The following is a 9,826-nucleotide window of genomic DNA, read 5'->3' as shown; positions in this document are numbered from 1 at the left end:
CCCTGTCCAGAATACAATGTGGTAGAGGCATTGAAAGATGTCTTCCCTGTCCAGAATACAATGTGGTAGAGGCATTGAAAGATGTCTTCCCTGTCCAGAATACAATGTGGTAGAGGCATTGAAAGATGTCTTCCCTGTCCAGAATACAACGTGGTAGAGGCATTAAAAATGTCTTCCCTGTCCAGAATAACCTGCAAGACATACGTTACTGTTGACAACTTCCATTGCTGTCTGTATGAGAAAGCTGTGGCTGTTGAAGTTGACCCCTCAAACCCACGACGATGTAGCAAACAGACGAAATAAATACAATCTGAGACTAAAAGATGACACTACAGAAACATACTGCGCTTTACAAAACTGCATGAGTCGGCTACTTCTCAACAAATCATACGCACTTAAAATATAATTAGAACAAGATGCGTTTGTGAAACACAATGTCCCCCTATATGACGTTTGACCTTGTAGGATGACCTTGACCCTTCACCACTCAAAATGTGCAGCTCCATGAGATACACATGCATTTCAAATATAAAATTGCTAGCTTCAATATTGCAGAAGTGACATTACATGAGCAATTTTGACCCATATATTTGACCTTGAAGGATGACCTTGACCTTGACCTTTCACCACTAAAAATGTGCAGCTCCATGAGATACACATGCATGCCAAATATCAAGTTGCTATCTTCAATATTGCAAAAGTATTCATAAAATTAGCGATTTGGGCCACATATATTTGACCTCTGACCTTGAAGGATGACATTGACCTTGACCTTTCACCACTCAAAATGTGCAGCTCCATGAGATACACATGAATGCCAAATATCAAGATGCTATCATCAATATTGCAAAAGTACTCATAAAATAAGCGATTTTGGCCACATATATTTGACATCTGACCTTGAAGGATGACCTTGACCTTTCACCACTCATAATGTGCAGCTCCATGAGATACACATGCATGCCAAATATCAAGTTGCTATCTTGAATATTGAAATACTGCAAAAGTGTACATTAGAAGAGCGATTTTGACCCATATATTTGACCTTTGACCTTGAAGGATGACCTTGACCTTGACTTTTCGCCACTCAAAATGTGCAGCTCCACGAGATACATATGCATGCCGAATATCAAGTTGCTATCTTCAATATTGCAAAAGTTATTGCAAATGTTAAAGTTGGCGCAAACCAACCAACAGACCAACCAACCAACAGACCAACAGACAGGGCAAAAACAATATGTCCCCCACTACTATAGTGGGGGACATAAAAATTATAACTATTATCAGAACTTGTGCATTTCAGTAAAAAAAAAGTAACTTATGTCGTAAAAGCCTATAATGCAAACCCATTAAACGCAGCAAACACATTAACCAATGCCTGTAGCACGTCAGAATGCGTGGACGTCAACATCGTCAAATATTTATACAAGTGGATAATTGTTTGGCAGTCAATTTAATTAAAGTCTGTTGTAGGTTTAACATTTCTTAAATTATACATATTGTGATTTAACATATGTATAATGTGAAGTTTTAAAAAGGGCAAACATTTCCGATATCAATAGTTATAGAATAGGCCATGTTCCGTATTTCGGTTGAAAACCAATTGGTCCGACTACCTGACGACCAGATTGCTACTTCCTGGTAATTGGCGTCGCCCTGGAGGGCGGCGACTAGTATGTAATGCATTTTTATCGCTTATGGGAGGAGAAGTTATTTTACGGACCAATGTATATATTTTTGTTTTAAGAATATCTTGCATAGTGGTGATTTTTTTTGTAAATTAGTGTAAATAAGTACTGCATTTGTGCCTATTACATTTATTACAACATGTATTGCCAATAATGCAAAGCTAATTGTTTTAATTAATAACTGATCCACAACTGATCACAGGGAAAAGATCACAGGGACTGGGCAAATATGCGAAACTTTCTGGTTTTGTATAAAAACCAATAATATTTAGTATAAAAACAAAACATAATCAAAATATATTTATTTTGTGGTTTTTCTAATTTGCTTATTTAGTGGAGAATCAATGAAGTACGATATTTGACGACCTATCGCGCCAAAAAGTTTATTGGAAGGCGTAGTGGTACGAAAACGTACAATGTATTAGTTTATTAATAGACATATAATAACGATCACTATACACAGCTTCACCAAATAGCAGTACATAAGTGAATGTCAGCCGGAATAGCTCAGTTGGGAGAGCGTTAGACTGAAGTTGTTAACGCAACAGTCATCTAAAGGCCCCCGGTTCAATCCCGGGTTTCGGCACGAACGGAACAGTTCAAACCTGAAAATTATCAAGCGTTGCAACGCGACACGAATGAATAATTTGGAGAGTTCTGTTGTTGTCGTTACATTTTGTGAAACTATGAGGATTGCTTATATAAAGTGTAAAACACATAAGTCATTGTATCAGGAAGAATGGCCGAGTGGTCTAAGTGGTAGACTTGTTTACTCCACGACTCCAGGGGTAAGTGGTTCGAGCCCTGCTGAGAGTTACTTTTTTAATTTTATTTTTGATTTTTTAATTGAGCTTTTAAGATACAATGTCTGCATTTATCAATATAAAGCATTTAATGAAGAACTTCAAAACCTGCCAAAATCTGTGAAAAGGACCCTTGAATGCATTTGTCAGCAAAAGGGTGACAGTTTTATGCATGAATAGACAGAAAACAATACATTATATAGCGCATCAATTAAATACATCCGTTTGATAAGTTTATGCATTAACGAATAACGAAGAGAAGTCTACAAAGCATCAAAGCGTCTCTCAGCAAATGAATTGCTATTTTTAGATAACCGAACAGTAGAATGGTGCTTCTAACATGCACTGACAGATGCAGTCTACGTTTGAGAGACGTTCTCAATTATTTATATTAGTTTAACTGTTATTTAGCGTTTTAAGTATTTTAATGTCAAGATAAATACATTCATCGGTGCGTTGTCCAGAAAATTAAAGCAAAATACATACAGAATGGGGTCTTTACCAGGTTTAACAAAGGACTTTTTTTAGTTTGAATTGGGTTTTTTTTCCGAAATTTTGTGTGTGCTTAAACTATGCACGTTATTGCTTGGGGTCAATCGGGAACCCTCGGACAATTCCGCCATAACGGCGATCGTGTGGTGTAGCCCACTGTCCGAAGCGTTCAGATTGGCTTGGGGTATCAACGTTGATGGTTGCGTTGAGATTTCCTTTTTGACTTCCCTGTCACTTACTTTTAGTTTCAACGCAGTAGCTCGATTATTATTGCGCTGAAAAAAATGATGCCTTTGATTTTCGTTGATTTACAATATATAATGTTTTCGATACATGCATCTGTCCAGATAAGCATTCTGAGCAAGTTTTATCAAGATATGAGGAAAAAAGTGGCAACGAGCTAAAAGTTGACGAAGCACACTGCACACAAAACTTCAGGATATGTGGTGATGAACTGTTCAATGTGACTTCAAAATAAAGCTAATGTTACTGATCTATGCTTTTTTCTAATTTGTGTAACAGTTTATTAGGTTGGATTTGTTTCCCAAAGCAAAGTGCCAGTAACTGACGACTGTCATACTTAAATCAGAGGCAAGTTGGAATGGGCATTGAAGGAACTTCAAGACAGCCCCACACAAGTTGTGTGGCTAGACCAGGGATTTCGTCCACATTGGTCAATGCAAACTGAAGTTATTGTCTGGAAGCCAAGTGACCGCTGATCTTTTTATTCATCGATACCTGACCCACTGACCTTGACATGACTGGCCCCTAAAGAAACCACAGGCTGGCGTTCAAATAAGCTATTTATTTACGAACTTTTAGTGCAATACCTTCATTCAAACTCAGGTCCTTTAGCGGACACTTGTCTATGTTTGGTAACAGGGATTTTCGACCTGAATTGATAACAAATTAATAAAGGCAAAATGCGAGATTAAAATCATAAGAAATAATTAGATCGCATTTAATACTAACAAAACAAAAGATGAGCATATGTGGCTGGTTATAAGATATCTTTGTTTTTAAAGTATACAACAAAACTACAATTTACGACAAAACTATTTAATTGTAAATAACTTATTAACATTCACAGAAAAGAGCAATAATCATGCAAATCAAACACATACAGTATCACTTATTCGGTTATATACCATATTTTATCCAGTATTTATGGATAAGAGTTAAAAATGGTGAACCTCTTAAATTTCTAGTTACATGTCCTCGTAAGCTTCAATTCTGAACAATTTTGATGATGGTATGCATAAGGGCTCTAAAGATATTGTTTGGAAACAAAATTTTCTTATGACCGATTGTCCAACAGATGCAAACAAATATACACCCTTTTCTTCGAAGGAGTGGTAGACAAATACTTGACATAAATATTAAAAGTAATTGTGTCCGTGAATATGTAACAAATAACAAGACCTTATCTTAGTAGTACATTTAGTCACTTCATACACAACAAGATATGTGTTCGTCAGAAACATAATGCCCCCTACTGCCTCGCTTTGAAATAAAATTTCTATTTATCATTTGGCAGGTTTATAAATCATCTCCCTCTAAAGCTTATTACTTCCCTTGGATTTTGTCCAATCTACCGGGGGGGGGGGTCTGTAGACAGTCAAAAATGACCAAGTCAGACATCACTGACAATCAAGGCTTGTGGTTTATCAAAGAGAGCATAGCCAGAGTTCATCATGTATCTATGGACATAAGTCCACAGGTATGTAATGAACCCTACCATTCACAAAGTAGTACAAAGAAATGATAATATCATTTTAAAAAAACTTTGACAAATCAATCATTTGAATTATAAATAATCAAAGTAAAAAATCTGTACAGTAACTGTGAAAAGAACTTAAATTCTTGGTAAGGAAATATATAATATGATATTTATAATTATATAAATTACTTCCCTTGAAAATAATTGTCTCTAACAAATGTCTATTTTAAGTAGCAAATAATTAAAAGCCACTATCTATTTTTAGTAGCAAATAATTAAAAGCCACTACCGTGACTTTAGATTCACCACTCAAAATGTGTAGCTCCGTGAGATACAAATGAATGCCAAATATCAAGTTGCTATGTTCAATATTGAATAATTATCTCCCTTTAAAGCTTATTACTTCCCTTGGATTTGTATTTTTGACCTTAGACCTTGAAGGATGACCTTGACCTTTTACCATGATGTGTTTGTCAGAAACACCGCTTTGATTTATTTAACAAGAATATATCATTTGGCAGGTCAGATAATTATGTCCATTTAAAGCTTATTACTTCCCTTCGATTTGTTTTTTCGACCCCGTGACCTAGTTCTTGACCCGGCATGACCCATTCTCGAACTTGACCTAGATATTGTCTACATACAACTTCTGACCAAGTTTGGTAAAGATAGCATGAAAACTATTTGAATTAGAGAGCGGACACGAAAAGTGTGACAGACAGACTGACAGTGCGAAAACTATAATATACCCCCTTTTCTTCGAAAGGGGGCATAAAAAGGTCATTTTTATTACTATTTAGTATTAGATTAGTTATAAATTGATGTTTGTCCTGCATTACTCTGAATATAACTGACAAAGGTTCACTTAAACTCAAATTTGTTCAATGCTTCTTTGCGCTGTAGGACCTCATCAGGATTGAGTATATAAATATCTGTGTCATCATCACTTCCCAAATCTATCTCCTCCGAATCATTACACCCATTTTCAGGCACACAACTCGTCAACTGATCACCTGAATCTTTGTCTGGATGACCATCATGTGATCTCCTGCTATGTCTTGATTGTGCAGTTCTTGGGCAATTTCTAAAGACCATAGATGGCTGTTCAATCTGGCTCTCCATGTATTTCCTCTTTTTTGCAGCTCTTTGGACAACACTACTTTTATTTGTATCACTGCCTACATCAATGGCACTCTGACTGCCAACTGTTGGATCAATTATATTTGTATTATTCACATCTGTTTCCAGTTTCCTTTTGATAACTTCTGTTTTGGTTAGCTTGGCTTTAACCAAAAGATATGATTTATTCTTTATAATGTCATTGATATGATCACTAGCACGAATTTTGTCTTTATTTGACATCCATGGTAGTTCTTTTGCCAAGGAAACCAGAAAATGTTTTACTTCTTGTTTTCTTTCGTTAAGATAAGTTGAGTTTGTGAAGCCAAATTTATCACAGTACTTCTTGAAAGTCTTAGAAAGTAGACTCCCAGTAGTTCTTGCATGCCAAGCAAAATATCCTGCACATATCACAGTTAGATGTATACTTCGCCCTTCTGAAAGAAATCCGTCAACAACAACATCCATAACTTGCTTTGTTAATTCTATTATACCTTGGTCCATTCCAACACCTTGTAAAAAATGTTCAACTTTGTCATCAACAGATGGTTCTTTAATTTGAACATTGCGAATAGACCTCAAGTAATACACAGCCTTACTACATTTGCTCAGTAGATTTGCCTCATTCAGACAGTTACACAGGTCAATGAGTCTAATTGCCCGCCCTGAGTTTCTGGTTTCAACAAAGAGACATGCAATACACATTGCTTGTTTATAGTTTGTACTCGTTCTAAATAGATCATTGAATACAAGCTCAAAATGGCCTTGGGCACCTTCAATCATGTTTTCATTTAGTTTCATCTGTGCCCCAACCTTTGCTATTAGTAATTTTCCATCTGTATGCCATTTTTCAAATCCTTTCTGTTTCCGGTTGAAACGTTTGCAACCGTTCTTCAGTCCGGAAAAATTGCCATCAGTTATAGTTGTTCCCTGCAAAACATTACAGGTGTGAAAACAATTAAATGTGAAAAAACAAACACAATTTAAAACTGAATGCATATGATATTGTGCCCATATCATATTTTACCATACTTCAGAATAATTATGTCGGTCGAGTCCACTTCACCTTTAAATTATACGAGACCGGTTTCTACGCTCTTGTAATCATTTCTATTGTTAGTTTAAATTTGTTGTTAGTTTAAATTTGATTGGTTAATAACTTATGTAGGTATCCTCAAGGAGTTATCCTTGAGGACTTTAGTGATGTATAAATCACATTGACCACGGAGTTCAGAGCGGGAAGACACATTCTTATTTCACGTACAGCATTTGTTAGTTTTATCTTCTTTCTTAAAAAGGTATGTTCAAGTATTTGTCTACTTGCTCGGTTCATTTGTCACAGTTTGCCCGTATTTCATATACATGTAATTCTCTTATTCTTCGACTTAAAGTTGTAGTGTTCGAACTTCGGTATAGTTGCTATTTTAACATTTTATCACTATTCTTTGTCTGCACTGTTCATGTTATCCACTTACAGTTTCGCCAATGAACAAACGAGACATGATTGTGTGAGTGAAGATTTAGTATTCAGAACCACATTTTGGTAAGTGAGCTGTATGATTTGTGTACGTGACTATGTAATGATGTTCATTGCAAATGTTATCTGTTTTATGTATTTCTGTGTAGTGTAATTTTCTGTTGCATGTTCTGTAATGTTTATATTTAAAGAAGATGCATTTTATGTGAAATTGTATTTTTCCATATCTGCTATGTTAATGTTAACATGGCCACTAGATTGAACAAGCATATTTGTTGAATTAATATCCCTCACCAATATACTTCTGGACACAAAAAGTTGTCTGGACGGATGGACAACGCCAACGTGCATTATCCTCTTATCCATATATATATATATATATATATACTCCTACCAAGTTTCAATGAAATCTGTAAAAGCACTTCCAAGATATGGCTCCGGACACAGAAAAAAAGCAATTTTTCAAGATACAAAGGGCCATAACTCTGTGATTATTTAATGGCTTACAATGCCGTTAGAGGTGCATCATCCTCTAATTCATATATATACTCATACCAAGTTTCAATGAAATCCGCCATAGCACTTCCAAGATATGGCTCCGGACACAAAATTGCCGGACAGACGGACGGAAAGACAGACGGACAGACAACACCAAATGGCTGTGAATAATTGGCATTCCTGTTTTATCTAGTTGTATATTATGCATTCTTTTAAATAATGAATGCATTATCATTATTTCCAGATTGCGGAATCTCTTCCTTCAAGATGTACTGCAGTATCAGTTTATATTTATTATTTATGGTGAACTAATTAAATATTTAAAAAACATATATATATATATATATAGTTTTAATCTTCCCCCTGAACTCTGGGTTACAATATGAAGTTCAAAATTACATGGAATAAAATCTCAAATTTTGTAAGAGCAACAAATCAATAATCTTTAAAGAATTTACTAAAACCATATCAGTAAGGTTTACAGTCAACTCTTAACAAATTAAAAATGACCTCATTTCTATTATTAAGACTTATAAATTAAATGACCATCATGGACCAATTTATGTTTATCTTGTACCAGTTGACTTCGGGTAGGTACAAGTTTACCAAAAACTGGCATGAGTTTACTAAAACAAGAGCACCGCATAACAGGTGCCACGCTCGGCTGCGGGTGCAGTTTTGAATAAATGAAAGCTTGTCAGACTCAAGACTTTCATATAATTATTCTAATAATTAACTAGTCAAAAGGGGCATCAAGGCGGACGAAGGCAAACAGGGCACAGCGTCCTGATAATAACTTTTCTATATCCGAATTATCACATCCCAAAATTATTCGTCTATGATTCTTACTCTAAACTGCTGTTCTGATGTTAGTTCTGGTGTTTCATTATCTAGTGTGCCGCAGTCGGTACAAACAGAAAATGTCTTCCCATCTTCAGTTTCTTCAATTATAGACCCTTCTCCACAAGTTTTGCAAATTTTCATTACGACAACTTTTGTTTTCGACTACCCGCGACAGGAGGCTATGCGACACTAACTTAAGACATACCACCCCCATTCTCCTAGCAGAGTTGTCGTTCGTGCCAACATACATGAACGGCAGTGTAAGAGAGTGACCACCCCCCAACTAGAAAGGCTCCAGCACACTGGATCAGCAGACGATTTATTGCACCAATCAGCGGAGAATCCGGAGAGAGTCAATGTATCACGATTGAGGCGGAAAATATAGTTAAAAAGTTTAGTTTTTAAAAGCGATGGTAAAAAAAAGATCCCATTTTGCATAACAAACAAAAAATAAAATTAGAAGTGACAAACGTTATTAATATTAGAGATCCATGAATTAACACTTAAATAAATCGTTAGAGCCACCAGAAAATTATCTATTTAAGCAAATGTCACAAATATAAAGAAAGAGTGAAACTGTGGAAATATTATAAAGAGATAAATTCTTCCCGCGTGTCTTTCACTCGATCGAGGGAAATAACCAATTGCCTTTAATAATAATTCACAATTAATTATTAATTGTTTACTCTGCGGATAAGAAACACTAGTGCAACAAAATAACAAGCGAACATGGGGTTAGGATAAAGTGATGAAGGCTGGCTGTGTTTCATCCATTCTCAGAAAACTAAAAAGCCACATGATATACGCAATGCGTGTCGACAAACCTTCGTATACAAAGTAGTCGGGTGGGTAGTGTGTGCCGACCATATATACCTTGTCATGATATTAACACCAGCAAGAAATAAACGAAACGTCAAACCTAAATCATAGAATGATTATCAAGCTTCGGACATTCTAGAATATCAAGTGACTAACAAAACAACGTGTTAAAAAAACTTCTCGAAAGTGTAGAACTGAGTAGTTTAAAACTCCTCAAACTTTTTTGGACTGAAAGAAACTTTATGACAGTATTTTATTCGCAGCCACTGTCAATGGATTCTTAACTGCGCTGAATAATCCACTTTTTGATTAATCTCTCTCCCGTTGCGAACTTTGTCTACATTGAACTTAAATTATTATGTTGTAA

At 35.6% G+C, this 9,826-nt stretch overlaps 1 protein-coding gene and 1 non-coding gene across 2 annotated transcripts; one reads left to right on the top strand and one right to left on the bottom strand.

The window, feature by feature from the left end:
- The first annotated feature begins 2,184 nt into the window (after positions 1 to 2,184).
- On the top strand, positions 2,185 to 2,274 carry Trnaf-gaa (transfer RNA phenylalanine (anticodon GAA)). The gene is given in 2 exon segments: positions 2,185 to 2,221; positions 2,239 to 2,274. It is a non-coding gene; the product is annotated as a tRNA-Phe (tRNA).
- Positions 2,275 to 4,026: 1,752 nt separating this feature from the next.
- Positions 4,027 to 8,842, bottom strand: LOC127842761 (transcription factor IIIB 50 kDa subunit-like). The gene is made up of 2 exons (XM_052372472.1): positions 8,647 to 8,842; positions 4,027 to 6,752 (listed from the first exon to the last, which is right to left on the bottom strand). Exons 1-2 carry the CDS (start codon positions 8,779 to 8,781, stop codon positions 5,565 to 5,567), a joined length of 1,323 nt encoding a protein of 440 aa, XP_052228432.1. The 5' UTR covers positions 8,782 to 8,842; the 3' UTR covers positions 4,027 to 5,564.
- Positions 8,843 to 9,826: the final 984 nt, after the last annotated feature.

This window comes from Dreissena polymorpha, chromosome 8 (genome assembly GCF_020536995.1).
Source record: "Dreissena polymorpha isolate Duluth1 chromosome 8, UMN_Dpol_1.0, whole genome shotgun sequence".
NCBI classification, from domain to species: domain Eukaryota; kingdom Metazoa; phylum Mollusca; class Bivalvia; order Myida; family Dreissenidae; genus Dreissena; species Dreissena polymorpha.
The sequence above is the reverse complement of the archived record's forward strand: the minus strand, read 5'-3'. Positions and strand labels throughout refer to the sequence as shown.

Coding starts and splice junctions, on each gene's coding strand:
- LOC127842761 (XM_052372472.1), bottom strand. CDS start 8,781: ATGAAAATTTGCAAAACTTGTGGAGAAGGGTCTATAATTGAAGAAACT. Junction 6,753..8,646: donor CATCAGAACAGCAGTTTAGA/GTAAGAATCATA, acceptor AATGTTTTGCAG/GGAACAACTATAACTGATGG.